Below are 19,271 nucleotides of genomic sequence, written 5' to 3'. Positions count from 1 at the left end.
AGTCCTCGACTTAATCAAAGCATGAACAGATATTTTATAGCATCAGGGTTTGTTTACTGACGCCCCTTCATGCGTCACCGGTACATTTTATACATAGATCAGATCAACATCATCATGACTTTTCACCCAGAAAATCATCTTCTATTTTCATGGCTTGGTACTTTCCGTTCTTGTCTCAAAGTGAATTGTTCCTCTTTCTTGTCGAGACATAACTGATCTCTCCTCTAAGAATCTAACTAATGTGTGTGTATGTGTTGACCTCACATGCTCTTTGTGTCACCTCTTAACTGTCTGTGTCTCGTCCTCAAATGCTCCTCAAAATAACCTGCACTTAGACTCTGCTTTCGGTTTCAGTTCTGCAAAAGGCACACTCTGCAAACCTGCAACTTCCTGTCAGCCTGCAACTTAGTCTTTCTGAGAGACACACTGTTTAACCCCTGAATGCAATATAAACTCCAGATTATATTCTTAATGCAATGGTACTGATGACAATTATTTAACAATAGCAGTAAAATAATTTCCCTTCTCCACAGAAGCTTTACTTAAAGCTTTACCGGTCACCCGCGTTGAAATGGTCACACCCAAGCCCCACTTTGTCGTTCAATCGGTGCAACAAAAGTGGTACTTGACCACTGATTATTAACGACCGACCTCAGTGGTCACGGGAATCACCCGGGTTCTCCTGTTGCCGCAGGTCTCTAACGCGCGTCTGCAGTGTGGGAACCAACCCCGAACCTTTTGCACCCCTGGAGTTCAACTCCAGTCTTAGATTAATTTAAATAACTTTAGAAGCACCACTGTGGACTCTAACCGCCAGTTTATTGACACACATAACACATCAACTTTAAGCACACGTCACATCAACTTTAAAATTCACCCCAGCATTAACAACAATAAGTTTTCATCAAATATTCCCTAGACTTTACTTTTTATTTATCACATATTACCGAAAATCACCATGGACATGTCATACTTAACAGATTTTATAATTTACTTTAATTTCACCACTACTGAGCCAATTTAACGGTAAGGATCATTAACTTGGTGACCAGATAATTTAGAATTCATCCAATCTGCACAATTTGCTTTTTTTTTTTTTTTGAACAGGCTCTGCCTACCTTTAAATCTTTTTAGACAGGTCTCCTGTTCGCCTCAATTCTGATCGCACCTTAAGCCAAATTTGTCCTCTCAGCCGTAAAAGAATACGGGTCAAGGCACCAATTATTAAATTTTGGTTCTTTTGATTATTTTAGCGAGAGAGAAAGACTTCCAACTCACAGTGGTGAAGCTCAAAAAATCATTTTTATTGTACATTTCTGGAAACAGAGAACTGTAGACACGAGCACGCACCCACAGTTCTAAAAGCATTGCAAGCTAAAATACGTATATATAGTTCTGCTATAGGTCACACACAGACACACACAGTTTCGATCAAAACAACTCCTTCTGGTCTGACTAATGTGTGTGTTACTTAGTTCTGCTTTTTCTGTCTGGTTTCCTGTATTTTACTAATATGACTCTGCAGCTCTGCACTAAACTTCCTGTTTCTTAAGTTCCCTTTACTGAAGCCTCTGTTGCTAAGTGACCTATCACCCTCTGACCTAGTTCTTTATAAATCCAGACCCAGATGTGAGAAAGGCCTTTATTATTAAAATACACAAAACAATCTAATCAGAAAATAAGAACTAAGAATATATATTTATGTCGTAACACTATCTAATAAAAAGACGTCTATAAAGGAGTGTGTTATGGATCCCAGTGTGTGTTACGACCCCCTCTGCTAGGTGACAGGTGGGGAGAAACATACACAAGCCCTCTCACAAAATCAGAGTAAATAAGGGGTTTTATTGCAAATGTTAAACTGAAAACCATCTGGGCTGTTCAACAGACCACCGGGCAAACAATTAATACACAAAAAAAAGAAAAGGCACAAATAAAAGCTAAGGATTAACTAAGGAGAGCCAGCAATCACAAGTCTCTGATAAAAGATAAAAGATTACTTGTTCTTATCACTTAATAATTCAGAATTATCATATAGAAATAAAAGAAAACTGAAGTTGTGCCATTGGAACATGTTGCCTGGCTGAAGCACTTAAGGACTCGGCGAGAGACATCTGTCTCGCCCTAGCAGCACCTGTCCCTCTCCGCTCCTCCCGTCAGTTTTTTCTCAATATATGCTCGTCATATTCTGTGATATGATTTACAGTGAGATCTTTGATGAGGTTAGTGGTGTTGCCACAACACCTCACTGTCTTGCCGCATGTATCACAAACCGTGTCTTGGCTGCCACTTCGAGCCTTTACTTGAACTGAGCCTGTGGTCATCCACTTTCTCAATATGTTCCTAACTGTGGAAACAGACGGCTTAAATCTCTGAGACAGCTTTCTGTGTCCTTCCCCTAAACCATGATGGTGAACAATCTTTGTCTTCAGGTCATTTGAGAGTTGTTTTGAGACCGCCATGTTGCTACTCTTCAGAGAAAATTAAAAGAGGAGGGACACTTACAGTTGACCCCCTTAAATACTCTTTCTCATTATTGGATTCACTTGTGTATGTAGGTCAGGGGTCACTGAGCTTACCGAACCAATTTGAGTTCCAATAATTAGTTCTACAGGTTTTGGAATCATTAAAATGGCAACAGTGCCCAAATTTATGCACCTGCCTGATTTTGTTTAAACAATTATTGCACATTTTCTGTAAATCCAATAAACTTCATTTCACTTCTCAAATATCACTGTGTGCGGCTCCTATATGATATATTTAACTGACATTTTTTATCATAACAACCAACGATTGATACAGGGAAATAATGACTGTTAACAGGGTCGCCCAAACTTTTGCATCCCACTGTAGTCTGCTTTTACTGACTGTGACACTAAATGAATGTTAAAATCACCCACAATAATTATTTTATGTGAGCTGAGCACTAAATCAGATAAAAACTCACAAATCAGACAGAAGCTCTGTGTAAGGCCCAGGTGGATGATAGATGATAACAAAGAAGATTCGTTTTTGTGTTTTTTGATTTGTTGATTAATTATTAAGTCATGTCTGGTAGTTAGAATGACTCGGGGGTGTTGATTCATTTAAACTAACATAATCTTGCTGCAACCAGGTTACTGTAAGGCAGAATAAATCCATTTGTTGATCAATTAGTAACCCTTTAAGACCTACCATAGAACCAAGTCCGCCAGAGCTTATATTATATTTTTACATGGTGTGGTGCCATTTTTGGGAGCATTTCAAGTTGCTATACATCAATACAACAATTATAGCCCAGATTTTAATAATATGTATTCATTAAGTGCATAGTAATTACATAAATTGCAAAAAAGTGCAATAAACTACAAAAAAACTGAAAATCGTTTTTGCTTTTTTAACATATATTTCTAGTTAGAGAAATTTAAGAGGCTTATCCCTCAAAACTGTAAATGCAAAAAAGTTGCACAAAATAGTTTCCCACCACAGGAAATTTATTTTGAGTGTCTTCATAGTTTTATTTTTGAAATATACCAATTTTTATATACTGCAGGAAAAACGAAAATAAATATTATACTGCAAATTTGCAAAAAAGCAGCATATGCATCAAAATAAACTATTTCCAGCAGTGCAATATGAGTCGTAAGCATCCCAGAAACGACACAGAAAGTCATAAAGTCAAAGATAACTTTTAAAAAGACCAGTGTATGTCACGGTCCTGAGTTTGTGGACTCAGTGTTTTTCTGTTTGTATTAGTTATCTTTGATTTCATGATGTGTTTTGATTCTCTTGGGTTTGATTTCTGTCACTGTATCCCCTAGTTTAGTCCACGTCTGTTCAGTTTCCTGTTTTACTTTGAAAGTCTGTGTACTATGTCAATGTGTTGAGTTTTGCCTCCCCTTGTCTTGTCATGTCTGAGTCCCAGCTGTGCTCTCCTCCTGTTTCACATTCCCTAATTACCTCAGTATGTATTTAAGCCCTGTGGTTTTCCCTGCCAGTTGTTGCGTCCTCCACGTTTGTTGTGTGTGTATCCATGGTCGTCTACCTTCAGCATCTCCTGTCTAGTTAGTTTAAGTTGTTGTTTATGTATCGTCCAAGGGTGACTCTCCAACAAATAAAGCCGTCGTTTAAGTTAATGTTTTGTCTCCGAGTCCTGCACGTGGGTCCAGCCACTGACAGCCACACAACTCATCGTGACAGTGTAGGCCCTGAGGCCCTGATGGTAAAATGAACTACATTTCCGCGAAAATGACGTCACTTCCGGTTTCGGGCAGGTAATGGCGGACATGCAAAAGTTCGCTGACGTCTATTCCAACGTAGGAAGTGTTATGAACAGCTGATCGGATCGGCAAAGCTGTTTCTGGAATATTATGTTTTTGTTGCTGCAAGTGCTTTTTATGCAGTTTTTGCAAAGCTATATGTGGAAGGAAACCATGACCGAGGACAAGCTGATGGCATAAGATGTAAGTACAACTCCTCCGGTTTCATATGCAAAGAAAATTATTGCGCTAGCTTACGTGGTTGCAGAGCTACCGGGATTTAAAAATAGTTACGCAAAACAGAGCGTGCCCGCTCCGACCGGCTCTAAAGGGTTAAGTCATGTACTAACAGAGACTTGGAGGAGAGAGACCTAATATTTAATAATCGACATTTCACTGTTTTACTCTTTGGTTCAGATGTGGATACTGTATTCAAATTCAAATTCAAATTTTTTATTTGTCACGTACACAGTCATACACAGTACGATATGTAGTGAAATGCTTGGACAACTGCTCGTGACCTAAAGAGAACAAAAAGGAAAAGGCTATGAATAAGATAGGAAATAAATATGAAAAATTAAAAAGGGTAAATTTAACTAGGAAGGAATAAAATATAAATTAAGGTTAAAAATGAAATAACTCTACAACACACTGGGAAAGAATAAGATAAAATATATAAATTAAATTGAAAATAAAATAACTGTACAACAAAATGCACAATACACAATATAGAACTATATAAGAATGTATGAACAAAATACACAAGAAGTATAAATAAATATATACACAATAACAGCAGCAGTGATTTAAGTGATGAAGTGAAAACAATGTCCAGAATGTCCAGTGTGTGTAAGAACTGTATGTGTGGGTCAGTACTGTGTGGTGGTGTGATTGTGATTGAGAGACCGTATCGCCTGCGGGAAGAAGCTCCTCCTCAGTCTCTCTGTGTTGGTCTTCAGGGAGCGGAATCGCTTTCCTGACCTCAACAGAGAGAACAGTCTGTTGTTGGGATGGCTGAGGTCCTTCACGATCTTCCTGGCCTTGGTCCAGCACCGCCTGCTGTAGATTGAGTGCAGGTCAGGGAGCTTGGAGCGGATGGTGTATTGTTCTTTCTTTGTAATTGTTTAAGTTGTTTGTTGCTGGTTTTTAGTTTGTTTTTTGTCTTTTTGGAAGCTGACACAGTCTCTATGGAGATGGGTTTTTGGGGGGGTAGCAGGAGGAGAGAAGCTGCAGAGAGGCGTGTAAGACTGCAACTCTGCTTCCTGGTCCCAACTCTGGATAGTCATATTTTGGGGGGTTTAATAAATTTGTCCATATTTCTAGAAATGAGAGCTGCTCCATCCAAAGTGGGATGGATGCCGTCTCTTCTAACAAGACCAGGTTTCCTCCAGAAGGTTTGCCAATTATCTATGAAGCCCACATCATTTCTGGGACACCACTCAGACAGCCAGCAATTTAAGGAGAACATGCGGCTAAACATGTCACTCCTGGTCTGATTGGGGAGGGGGCCAGAGAAAACTACAGAGTCCCACATTGTTTTGGCAAAGTTGCACACCGATTCAATATTGATTTTAGTGACCTCTGATTGGCGTAACCGGGTGTCATTACTGCCGACGTGAATTATGATTTTACTGAATTTACGTTTACCCTTAGCCAGCCAGCAGTTTTAAATTTCCCTCAGTGTCGCCTGCTCTGGCCCCTGGAAGACAATTGACTATGGTTGCCGGTGTCTCTAGCTTCACATGTCTGAGAACAGAATCACCAATTACCAGAGTTTGACCGCCGGCGGGTGTGTCGCCGAGTGGGGAAAAACTGTTAGACACATGAACGGGTTGGTGGTGTACCTGGGGCTTCTGTTTAGGACTATGCTTCCTCCTCACCGTCACCCTGCCAGCCAGCCTGTTTCTCTGGCTGCTCGGCACATTCCGCTGAGGGAGAGCAAGTGGGCGCTATGTTACCTTGTTCCCTAACTACAGGGGCCTGACTAGCTACGGGTGTTTCAAGGGTGTGACACCGACCCAGTTCTGCAAAGAAGAATGAAAGAAACTGCGTAAAATTAGGTTTACCAAGCTTTAAGCATTATAATCAAAAAGACTTGCAGCTGTAATTGCTGCCAGATGTACTTCCACAAAGAATTGCGGCGAGACTATGAATTATTATGTATGCCAACATTTTATTAGTTTTTAATACATTAACAAGAATTCCAAGCATGCGTGTCTTACATTGTCATTATGTGGTATTTTATTTTTTTTTTAAATTGACCTGAGAAGTGAATTTACCACATTTTGAAAGAATGCATGAGAAAATGTGAAATAAGTGAAAGGCTGTGGATACACTTTATCTGTAGCTTCTATGTAGGGACCCTTTTGGTCAGGTAATGTTTTGACTGTTTCTGCCCAGGTATTAATACTGACATGTTAACCGCTTTTGTTTATTATTTCAGAGGCTCTTGAGAAGTGTCAGATTAACTTCAAGTTAGAACTGAAGAAGAAGTTCCAGTGTGTGTTTGAGGGGATTGCTAAAGCAGGAAACCCAACCCTCCTGAATCAGATCTACACAGAGCTCTACATCACAGAGGGAGGGACTGCAGAGGTCAATGATGAACATGAGGTCAGACAGATTGAAACAGCATCCAGGAAACCAGACAGACCAGAAACAACAATCAGACAAGAAGACATCTTTAAAGCCTCACCTGGAAGAAACGAACCAATCAGAACAGTGCTGACAATGGGAGTGGGTGGCATTGGGAAAACAGTCTTAACACAGAAATACAGCCTGGACTGGGCTGAAGACAAAGCCAACCAGGACATCCAGTTCATATTTCCATTCACTTTCAGAGAGCTGAATGTGCTGAAAGAGGAAAAGTTCAGCTTGGTGGGACTTGTTCATCACTTCTTTACTGAAACCAAAGAAGCAGGAATCTGCAGCTTTGAAGACTTCCAGGTTGTGTTCATCTTTGATGGTCTGGATGAGTGTCGACTTCCTCTGGACTTCCACAAAACTACAATCCTAACTGACCCTAGAAAGTCCACCTCAGTGGATGTGCTGCTGATAAACCTCATCAGGGGGAAACTGCTTCCCTCTGCTCGCCTCTGGATAACCACACGACCTGCAGCAGCCAATCAGATCCCTCCTGACTGTGCTTTCATGGTGACAGAGGTCAGAGGGTTCACTGACCGACAGAAGGAGGAGTACTTCAGGAAGAGATTCAGAGATGAGGAGCAGGCCAGCAGGATCACCTCCCACATCAAGACATCACGAACCCTCCACATCATGTGCCACATCCCAGTCTTCTGCTGGATCACTGCTACAGTTCTGGAGGATGTGCTGGAAACCAGAGAAGGAGTGCTTCCCATGACTCTAACTGAGTTATACATTCACTTCCTGGTGATTCAGGCCAAAAGAAAGAAGATAAAGTATGATGGAGGAGCTGAGACAGATCCACACTGGAGTCCAGAGAGCAGGAAGATGATTGAGTCTCTGGGAAAACTGGCTTTTGATCAGCTGCAGAAAGGAAACCTGATCTTCTATGAATCAGACCTGACAGAGTGTGGCATCGATATCAGAGCAGCCTCAGTGTACTCAGGAGTGTTCACACAGATCTTTAAAGAGGAGAGAGGACTGTACCAGGACAAGGTGTTCTGCTTCATCCATCTGAGTGTTCAGGAGTTTCTGGCTGCTCTTCATGTCCATCTGACCTTCATCAACTCTGGAGTTAATCTGGTAGAAGAACAACAAACAATCTCCAAGAACTCTGAAGCAAGAGAACCTGCAGAGAAACACTTCTACCAGAGTGCTGTGAACAAAGCCTTACAGAGTCCAAATGGACACCTGGACTTGTTCCTCCGCTTCCTTCTAGGTCTTTCACTAAACAGCAATCACAATTTTCTACAAGGTCTGCTGACAAAGACAGGAAGCAGCTCACAGACCAATCAGGAAACAGTCCAGTACATCAAGAAGAAGCTCAGTGAGAATCTGTCTGCAGAGAAAAGCATCAATCTGTTCCACTGTCTGAATGAACTGAATGATCGTTCTCTAGTAGAGGAGATCCAACAGTCCCTGAAATCAGGAAGTCTCTCCACAGAAAAACTGTCTCCTGCTCAGTGGTCAGCTCTGGTCTTCATCTTACTGTCATCAGAAAAAGATCTGGATGTGTTTGACCTGAAGAAATACTCTGCTTCGGAGGAGGCTCTTCTGAGGCTGCTGCCAGTGGTCAAAGCCTCCAACAAGGCTCTGTAAGTAATATTAAATCAGGCATGATCAGTTCAGAGAACACTTAAAAATACATAAAAATAGGGAATTAAATGATCATCACTCACTTGGTCAACTATGATACCTTTAATGTTTCAGTCCAGCCGGACCCGTCAGCATTTCTGAGAAATTTTTGTCTGTAGCTCTTATCAAAGGACAATCCAGCCTATAAGACTATGGGCTCTGATCCTTCAGCCCCTCTTACGGGTTCATTATCCTCAGCTTGCTCACTTAGTTCTTTTTTTCTAAAGCATATACCTCAGTTATGTTGTGGAAACTCTTAAATAAAACTGCAACTACCAGCTAAGCGTGTCTTTTGAAGTGAGGTTTATTAAAAGAAAGAAAGATGAAAAACACTGCAGTGGAGAGAACGTTCAGATCAAACACCAAACATTTTTCTGAGGAGGCACACCACCCTGAAATATTTTATATCTGCCCAAACACTCTTAAACAAAGAACATTCCATAGCATATCATAAATCTCTATACCTTCAGTCCAGCTCATTCTTTACCCCCTCCTACTCTAACAAAAGTTACGACCACCCATCACCTCATTAAGAGCAGGATGTCTGGAGATTTTCAAGTCTCAAGTGGACCGTCTGTGAAGATGCAATAAAACCCAAGGCCCAATTGTGAAAACATTCTACATGCATACAACTGGTGTCAGGAGTCATCTTGCTAAACAAAAGAGATATGATTAAAATATGTGATTAATGCACGAGAAAAGAAATCTGCCACCAGTTACAAGATTGTATCTTTTCTTGATGTTTATAGTCCAAGTTCTGGTTTCTGTCTCACCTTAAGTACACACTCATTTTTTTATATAATTCTCTGCTATGGCTGTCCTGATTATATCCAGTATAGAGGAAAAACCGTGGGCATCATAATTAAAATTGCCGTCAATGTCCTGTTTCTTGTCAGTAACTGAAATTGTCCAATCGAAAACACGTTGGTATTTAGGGAGGGCAGGACTTTAAAAGGCAGCTTGTTTTTGACAAAAAAAAAAAAACAAGAGTCTGCACCAAGTCCATCATGTGAGCAATTATTTACAACCACATTTACTGTAATCACAGATATTAGAATTAATAAAGTGACCAACAGTACTGTAGTAAGTTTAGTACTGTAGTAACTGTAGTACTGTAGTACTCACAGGCCTGAGCCAGCAGACACTGAACTAGTGTCACTAAATCTACCCGCTCTTCTCTGGTTTCCATTTAGATACACTGGTATAATTGTGAGGCAGCACGGTGGCACGGTGGTTAGCACTGTTGCCGCACAGCAAGAAGGTCCTGAGTTCAATTCCACCATCAGGCCGGGGTCTTTCTGTGTGGAGTTTGCATGTTCTCCCCGTGTTTGCGTGGGTTCCCTCCGGGTACTCCGGCTTCCTCCCACCGTCCAAAGACATGCAGCTTGTGGGGATAGGTTAATTGGATAATTCAGATTGCCACTAGGTATGAATGTGAGTGTGAATGGTTGTCTGTCCCTGTGTGTTGGCCCTGCGACAGACTGGCGACCTGTCCAGGGTGTACCCCGCCTTTCGCCCTATGACAGCTGGGATAGGCTCCAGCGCCCCCCGCGACCCTGAAAAGGATAAGCGGAAGTGGATGGATGGATGTTATAATTGTGTTTCAAATGAAATATTTTTCTTCTTTTAGACTTAAGTTCTTGAACATTTTTTTAATTTAATTTTGCATTGTAGTGTACTCATTTGATTACCTAGGTTCAACATATAAAGTGATTATATTTGATAATAGATATTGTTTTGTTGTTCTTGTTCTTGTTGTTTTTTGCAGGCTGAGCAGCTGTAACCTCTCAGAGAAAAGCTGTGAGCATTTGTTGTCAGTCATCAGCTCCCAGTCCTGTAGTCTGAGAGAGCTGGACCTGAGTACCAACAGCCTCAATGATTCAGCTGTAAAGATTCTGTCTGCTGCAGTGGAGAGTCCACACACCAAACTGAATATCCTGAGGTCAGATCAGAATTTGTATTCTCTTTTGTTTGTTTATATGTTTGTTTTTTGTTTTTATCAAGTGAGAAAATTTAGCCAGTAAAGGTAAACTTTACCATTTATTGTTGTTTTGTACAATTTTTATTAATTTCTATGTTAAAGTGAACTTTTACTAACCTACTCAGCACAAAACAAACAGGATTAGTTATTACACCTTGATTACACTTTAACAGCAGTCTTTCTTAATGTTTTTATTTTCAGACTCAACATCTGTGAAATCTCAGAGAAAATCTGTGAAGCTCTGTCCTCAGTTCTCAGCTCTGAGTCCTCTAGTCTGACAGAGCTGGACCTGACCATCAAAAACCTGCAGGATTCAGGAGTAAAGCTTCTGTCTGCTGGAGTACAAAGTTTAAACTGTAAACTGAATGCTCTGAGGTCAGATCAAATGTCATTTTATTTTCTTTAAAATGAACCAATTAAAGATTTTGTCCATGTTCATCCATATGATGTTGTGTCTTAGAATATTAAGGTTTCCTTTAAAAATAAAAAAAGATGCCGCATGTAATGTAGTAATATAATAACAAACTTTAAATGAGTATTTGTTTTATAGTTTGTCTTTTATTTTTTTAGACTGACTGGTTGTAATCTCTCAGAGACAAGCTGTGAAGCTTTGTCCTCAGTTCTCAGCTCCCAGTCCTCTAGTCTGAGAGACCTGGACCTGAGTAACTCTGACCTGCAGGATTCAGGAGTGAAGCTTCTGTCTGCTGGACTAAAGAGTTCACAGAGTGCAGTGGAAACTCTCAGGTCAGGATTCAAACTTTTCCACATATGATCATTTAAAATGTGAATTATATTATTGATTGACTTATTAAAAAGAAAAGAAGAGGAAAAAAAAAAGAATGTGTGTGTGTGTGTGTGTGTGTGTGTTATGTGAGAATGTGTGTGTGTGTGTGTTATGTGAGAATGTGTGTGTGTGTGTGTGTGTGTGTGTGTGTGTGTGTGTGTGTGTGTGTGTGTGTGTTATGTGAGAATGTGTGTGTGTGTGTTAGACCTCCTGCTGACCAAAGGGTCATAACCCCAGGAAGCTTACATCAAAAGAAACAGATCTTCAATAAAACAATTACAGCAATAAAACATGACAGCCCCCCACCAGAACCTCAAGAATCTGGGGATGGGAGGAAAGAAAGAATTCCTTTCACAGAGTTAAAACAATGGACAAATGGTAAATATAAAAATGACAAACATTTAACAATTTAACCCTAATAGATACATGACCCTTTTTTTTCCTACTACATTATAAACATTGAAAATGCATCTATGAGAAACTTTTTTCTGCAATGATGAGCTAGCAACATCACACTAAAGGTGATTCAGCCTCTCTTGCCCTGAAGAAGCATGAGCAGCTTTTCTTTAAGTCCACTCGGTCCCTCCACACTAGCCCAGGACTGGTGAGGCAGACAACCCTGTTGATAACTGCCAATGGGGCAAGGGAAGTCTGGGTCTGCTCTTTGCCGCTTTTACCTCTGTGGCTCTTCATGTGGCTGTCCTTCTAACCCAGGGGTGTCAAACTCCAGGCCTTGAGGGCCGGTGTCCTGCAGGTTTTAGATGTGTCCTTGATCCAACACAGCTGATTTAAATCGCCAAATTACCTCTTCCACATGTCTTGACGTTCTCCAGAGGCCTGGTAATGAACTAATCATTTGATTCAGGTGTGTTGACACAGGTTGGGATCCAAAACCTGCAGGATACTGGCCCTCGAGGCCTGGAGTTTGACACCACTGCTCTAACCCATCTCAATGACAGTGGGATATGTCACTTGCATTGTGACAGTGCTTTTTCTCCATTCCCAGCACCTTCATAGGGTATTGGTCCTGTTAGAGCCTCTGGACATGGTACCAATGGTTACTTCCTCTTTAAAAGCTGGGTTCTTTTATTTATTCCCCATGACAAACAAGTGGCCACTTTTCATCACTCATCTAAGTGACTTCTTCAGTCTCAGCTGACTGCAGGTTTCCCCAATCTTATAAACAGTACATTTGCATAATGACTGAAACCAGCTCACTGCAGAAACAATGGGCTGGGAGGTCAGTTCCTTAATCTTAATTATGCAAATTCTCATTACCATTGATCAACAACCACTGACCAAAACCCACTGATCAAAGCCCACTGATCAATGGCCATGAGTACCATTCAGAGTTGGGGAATGGCTGCAATCACAGCATTGTAAGATGGCGAAAGATGTACCAAAAAGGTGTTTGACTTTACTGAGAAGGCTCGTCTAGCACAGCACAAGAAGTCTAAGACCAGGCAACAAAGGAAGTTTGACTTACTTCTTGTACGTCGGAAACCACCGCAAAATACGGAGAGTGTCCTCAGTGGCTAGAAGAGAGAAGGATGTGATACCGAGGATGTGGACAAGTGGGTGAAGAATCTGTCTGACAGACAGTTCACCCAAACAGAGAAAAACATCCTTTCTAAAGGGTTGAATTTTGCTGTCACACCGAGACAAATCCCGCTAGTGGAGCTGATCACAGCCACACAAACTGCAAGCCTTCTCAGTAAAGTCAAACACCTTTTTGGTACATCTGTCTGTGAAGGTTCTCAGTCATCCAGGTCATCGTAGTCAAAGGAGCCTGCAAAGAAACGCGTCTGGACTTCTTTAAGTTGCTTGAAGACGTTTCACCTTTCATCTCCTCTCCCTGGCTGATTGGGACCCACACCCAGTTTCACAGCTTGGCTCAGGCAATTAGAGGATCATCAGGGGGTCCTTTTGTCCCTCTGTGGGGGGTCACTCCCACTAGGTTCAAATCTGGGACTCCCCAGGATGTGAGTGGGCGTTAAGGCGTCTGGGAAGGATCTCAAAACTGGATTATAGATGGCAGACAGTTGGTGTCGTAAACCCCCGCCTCTGTTCAAAGATGGTCGCTCACAGTGGACATAGATGGCTTCTTTCACTCCTCTTTCAAACCATCTGTCCTCTCTGTCCAAAATGTGAACATTGGCATCCTCGAAAGAGTGTCCTTTATCCTTAAGATGCAGATGGACTGCTGAGTCTTGTCCTGTGGAGGTGGCTCTTCTGTGTTGTGCCATGCGCTTGTGAAGTGGCTGTTTGGTCTCTCCAATGTAGAGGTCTGAGCATTCCTCACTGCACTGTACAGCATACACCACGTTGTTAAGTTTGTGTTTTGGCGTTTTGTCTTTCGGGTGAACCAGTTTTTGTCTGAGTGTGTTGCTGGATCTGAAATGCACCGGGATGTCATGCTTGGAGAAAACTCTCCTGAGTTTTTCTGATACACCGGCTACATAGGGGATGACAATGTTGTTGCGTCTGTCCTTCTTATCCTCCTTCGCTTGATTTTGACCCAGGTGTCGTCCACCTGGGTCAAAATCAAGACACAAGAAGTGGAATCCTTCACTGCGCACATTAACGCTGTGGATAAAAACATCAAGTTCACCAGGGAAGACACAAAGGACAACTGTTTGCCTTTCCTGGACTGCGCCGTGCACATTGAAGAGAACGGCAACCTCAACATCGAAATTTACCGGAAGCCCACACACACGGACCAGTACCTCCTCTTTGACTCCCATCACCCTCTGGAACACAAACTTGGAGTAATTAGGACCCTACACCACCGGGTAGAACATGTTCCCTCTAAGCCGGAAGGAAAAAAGAAGGAACACACACATGTAAAGGAAGCACTCAAAACGTGCGGCTATCCTAAATGGGCGTTTTTAAAGTCAGCAAAGAGGCACAGAAAAGAAGACCAGACACCAGCGAAGGACTCCTCAAAACAAGTTAAATATAAAAGATCTCCTTTTATCTACATTTGTCTTCTAGCCATAATTCTGTGTGTGTTACAGTCATTTTCTAACACTCGGAAATTTGGAGCCCTGGGTGATTGTCTGATAATATTTACTGTGAATTAAAAAGGGGGCATATTTACATTTAACTAACTCTACAGCTTCAGAGTCTGTAAGAAGGAACAAATAGTAGTATAAAGGCTTCTTGCATGGCTTCTTTATATGTGATATTGTAGCTGATTTAAGGCTGTTCGTGTGGGAACGTTTCTCAGCCTTGACTCATTTCACAAGGCCATAAAAATGGTTAGTTTCAAATAATGCCAGGCAAAAATCCCATTCACATCAAATAAAATCAACCCTGTTAACAGTTCCTCATGTTTGAGACTGTCCACACTTAAAAATATTGAAGTTTTGAAAAAAAAATCACTTTGTAAATGTAATTACTTTACAGAGTCAAATTATCTCTGTGGTCTAATGTTTAAATTGATACTGGTTTAACTTTCTGAGTCTGTGTGCGTGTGTGTGCAGTGTTGCCAACTTAGCGAGTTTTCAGACCCCTTAGACGTGAATGCGCTTATCGCTTTTACTCTCAACAAGCAGCGGGTGCTGTAACGCAGTCAGTTCTTCTTTTACTCTTATGCTGTTTTGTGGATCACAAGGTTTAAAACTACTCATTTATTTATTTATTTATTTATTAACCTTTATTTAACCAGGAAGATCCCATTGAGATTAAAAACCTCTTTTTCAAGGGAGACCTGGCCAAGATAGGCAGCAGCAGATGTCTCACAGTTACAGAAATTACTCAAACACAGGCAGCAACAACACACATGCAACAATAAGTGAAAGAATACAAATAAAATAAAAATAAAATTCAATAAAATTCAAATAAAATAAAAAGTCAGTTAAAATGACAATCAATCTAATTGAAACAGTTGCATGTTATGGACTTGGCCTCAAGGATTCGTAGTTTAGATTTAAAATCACTTAATGAAATGAATTCAGTCATTTTCCATTCCTTCTGCAGTTCCAGGCCGAGGGTGCTAAATGGACAAAAGCTCTTTTACCAAGTTCAGTTCGGGCAAATGGAACAGAAAGCAACAAGTAACCATGCGGACGAAGAGAATACCGACCAGCATGTTTCATTACAAGCAGGGAACATATATAAGAAGGCAGCAACCCAAGTATCGCCTTATATATAAAACTGTATAAATGAGAGTTCCTCCGACTTACCAAAGCAGGCTATCCTACCTGAGAGTATAACTCACAGTGGTGAGTCTGAAATTTACAGTTAGTGATGAACCTCAGAGAAGCACGATACACAGAATCAACCATTCGAAGACATTGAGCAGAAGCATTCATATATAGAATATCACCATAATCCAGCACAGGCAAGAATGTTGCAGCAACAAGCCGCTTCTTTGTATTAAAAGAGAAACACAACTTATTTTGAAAATAAAATCTCAGTTTTAACTTCAGGTTTTTCACAAGATTCTCTACATGTGGTTTGAAGGTAAGCGAGTCATCAATTAAGATTCCCAGATATTTATAGGTGTGAACCAACTCTATTTTATTACCTTCAAGAGTGGTTACTGATGGGATTGTTTGGGCTCGTCTCCTTGATTTAGAAAACAACATGAGCTTTGTTTTGTCTGCGTTGAGAACAAGTTTAACCTGATGTAATGAGTGCTGGACAGCAGAAAAGGCTTTCTGCAAGGAGTCAATGGCTTGAACAAGAGTTGAACCACAGCTGTAAATAACTGTATCATCAGCATAGAAGTGCAAGTTTGCATCTGGCACATGTAGACTAAGATTGTTTACGTAAATGATAAATAGAAGGGGACCTAATACAGAACCCTGTGGCACTCCGCTGTGCACTGTAACAAAGTCAGAACATAGACCGTCAGATTTAATGCACTGAGTCCTGTTACTGAGGTAGTTTGAGAACCATGCCACTGCTCTCTCAGAGAGTCCTGACTGGAAGAGTCTAAGTTTTAAAATACAATGATCAACAGTGTCAAATGCTTTTGACAAATCAATAAAAAGGGATGCACAGTGTTGTTTTTTATCAAGTGCAATAGTAATATCATTTACCACTCTAATTGCAGCTGTGATAGTACTGTGATTCTTCCTAAAGCCTGATTGATATTCAGATAAAATGGCATTGATGTGCAAAAACTCCTTTAACTGCTCACACACAAGAGCTTCAAGAACTTTGGCCAGCACAGATAGATTAGATATTGGTCTGTAATTAGTTAACACTGCTGGGTCGCCCCCTTTTAATAGAGGAACAACAAAAGCTGATTTCCATACTGAGGGAATTTTATTCATGTCCAGTGTGAGGTTGAAAAGTGTTGTGAGAGGCTCTGCTACAAAATCAGCTGCCAGTTTCAAGAAGTAAGGATCTAGTAAGTCTGGCCCTGGAGATTTTCTAGGATCTAACAGTTTAAGAGCTTTACAGACCTCCTGCACAGAGAAAGGAACAAAGTTAAATGGCTGACCAGTGTACACCGGAAGGTTTGTGCCAGATTTTACAGAGACTGGGTTCAGAGAGTCAAACAAAGAGCCAGAAGATATAAAGTGCTTGTTAAAACAATTCATAATCTCCTTCCTATCATAAACAGGAACAGAATCCTTAAAAACATAGGTGGGTAGAGCGTGGGAGCTTTTACTCACTGAAAGAGACTTAATGATTTTCCAGAACTTCTGTGGATTATTTAGGTTCTCAGTGGTGACAGACAGATAATATTCTGTTTTAGCTTTCTTAATAGAGGAAGTACATCTGTTTCTTAGTTGTCTGAAAAGAAGCCAATCACTGGGGTAGCCTGTTTTCCTCGCTTTGGCCCAAGCCAGGTTACGCTCATGAATGATATCTGCCAGCTCTTGGGAGAACCAGGGGTTTTCACGACCTTTTATCCTATATCTTCTTAATGGAGCATGTTTATTCACAATTTGCATAAACCCATCCTTAAAGAATGCCCACGCTAATTCTACATCAGGGATCAATCCTATTTTCTTCCAGTCATAATTTGACAAATCATGATAAAATGCTTGCTCATTAAAATGTTTAAGAGTTCTTTTAAAAATAATACGATGTTGTGACTTGGCCACTTTAGTATTTCTAATAGCAGCAACAACACAGTGGTCACTTAAGTCGTTACAAAAGACACCCAAAGATGAAAATTTATGAGGAACATTTGTCTTATAAACACACACACACAAAGTAACTCCACCAGAGCGCCTATTTCGGGTCACTTTTGCCGGTCCAAGCCCGGGTAAAGGAGCAGGGTTGGAATTGTGACATTAAAAAAAACAATAATTGCTAAAAGAAATTAATTTGTAAAATAAATAAACTCAATAAACTCAATAAACTCTAAATGCATTTAGGACGTTTTTTACTCACTTTATGTCTTGATGTCTTTATGTCTCTGCCACGATGTTATTTCTCTCTCCAACAACATAGGTTACAATTACATTAGCATGATCAATTATGCAAATTAAGCGATGATGTCATTTAGCGACTTCTAGCGACTTTTAGGACAACCAATAGCGATTTTCCTTACTGAGGAGTTGGCAACACTGTGTGTGTGTGTGTGTGTGTGTGTGTGTGTGTGTGTGTGTGTGTGTGTGTGTTTAGATGTTTTTGTCTGAGCTCCCATTCAGCAGCATGTTGGAATGACATGTACGAACATGTTTGAGCTGCAGGCAGCTGTGTGTATCAGGTATCACTTGGGAAATGTGTGTATGTGTGAAGTAATTACAGCCACTGTGCAGCACAGTGTGCTACTGACTGTGTGTGTGTTACCATGACTGAACAGCATCTGCAGACATATGTAAGTCCTTAGATATACGTGCATGTTTGAGTATGTGTGTCTCTTCTTGTATTTAATAGGGATGTGCGGATCGATCCTGAAATATCGATTCCTCCGATACCAATCATTTATGTTCCAGAATCGATTCTCACATTAAAATATTGATAGTTTAGTAATTTAGAGTAAATTTGTAGTTTATCATTAACAGGAACACAGTGGAAAGAAACGATAACATTCGGATTGTCTACATTCAAAGGAACTACTTCCTCTTCCGCCTTTCATAGTCATGTGCGAAATACGGCTGTATAAATGTCTCGCAGCCCCTTGGCGCGCGCACTCACAACAATGGCTGAGCGTAATTGTGCGGATGTATTTTACCTCCACAAACAGCTGAGACGTGGTTTGGATACATGTGGCAAAAAAAGTGAGGTGTTGTGGCCATACTTGCCAACCTTGAAAAAAAAAAAGAAGAAAAAAAAAAGAAAAAAAGTTTGTGTTTTGGCGTTTTATCTTTCGGGTGAACCAGTTTCTGTCTGAGTGTGTTGCTGGGTCTGAAATACACTGGGATGTCATGCTTGGAGAAAACTCTCCTGAGTTTTTCTGATACGCCGGCTACATAGGGGATGACAATGTTGTTGCGTCTGTCCTTCTTATCCTCCCTCGCTGGTGTCTGGTCTTCTTTTCTGTGCCTCTTTGCTGACTTTATGAACGCCCATTTAGGATAGCCGCACGTTTTGAGTGCTTCCTTTACATGTGTGTGTTCCTTCTTTTTTCCTTCAGGCTTAGAGGGAACATGTTCTGCCCGGTGGTGTAGGGTCCTAATTACTCCAAGTTTGTGTTCCAGAGGGTGATGGGAGTCAAACAGGAGGTACTGGTCCGTGTGTGTGGGCTTCCGGTAAACTTCGATGTTGAGGTTGCCGTTCTCTTCAATGTGCACAGCGCAGTCCAGGAAAGGCAAACAGTCGTCCTTTGTGTCTTCCCTCGTGAACTTGATGTTTTTATCCACAGAGTTAATGTGCGCAGTGAAGGATTCCACTTCTTGTGTCTTGATTTTGACCCAGGTGTCGTCCACATATCTGTACCAGTGGCTGGGTACTCTTCCTTTGAAAGAGCCAAGAGCCTTCCTTTCCACTTCCTCCATGTAAAGGTTGGCTACAATAGGTGACACGGGGGAGCCCATGGCACAGCCATGTTTTTGTCTGTAAAAGCCTTCGTTGTATTTGAAAT

At 41.0% G+C, this 19,271-nt stretch overlaps 1 protein-coding gene across 1 annotated transcript in view; it reads left to right on the top strand.

Moving 5' to 3' along the window:
- The window catches only part of LOC309703217 (NACHT, LRR and PYD domains-containing protein 3-like), a gene marked incomplete at its 5' end in the record, with an annotated part of 44,910 nt that overhangs the window by 16,158 nt on the left and 9,481 nt on the right, over positions 1 to 19,271 (top strand). Inside the window, 4 exons of the mRNA XM_082527929.1 lie at positions 6,682 to 8,473; positions 10,282 to 10,455; positions 10,696 to 10,869; positions 11,065 to 11,238. Of these exons, the coding sequence (XP_082384055.1) occupies positions 6,682 to 8,473; positions 10,282 to 10,455; positions 10,696 to 10,869; positions 11,065 to 11,238 (2,314 nt within the window). The remainder of the gene's footprint in view (positions 1 to 6,681; positions 8,474 to 10,281; positions 10,456 to 10,695; positions 10,870 to 11,064; positions 11,239 to 19,271) is intronic.

This window comes from Aulonocara stuartgranti (genome assembly GCF_965226115.1).
Source record: "Aulonocara stuartgranti genome assembly, chromosome: 3".
NCBI lineage: Eukaryota > Metazoa > Chordata > Actinopteri > Cichliformes > Cichlidae > Aulonocara > Aulonocara stuartgranti.
This window is presented reverse-complemented; position numbering and strand designations above follow the sequence as displayed.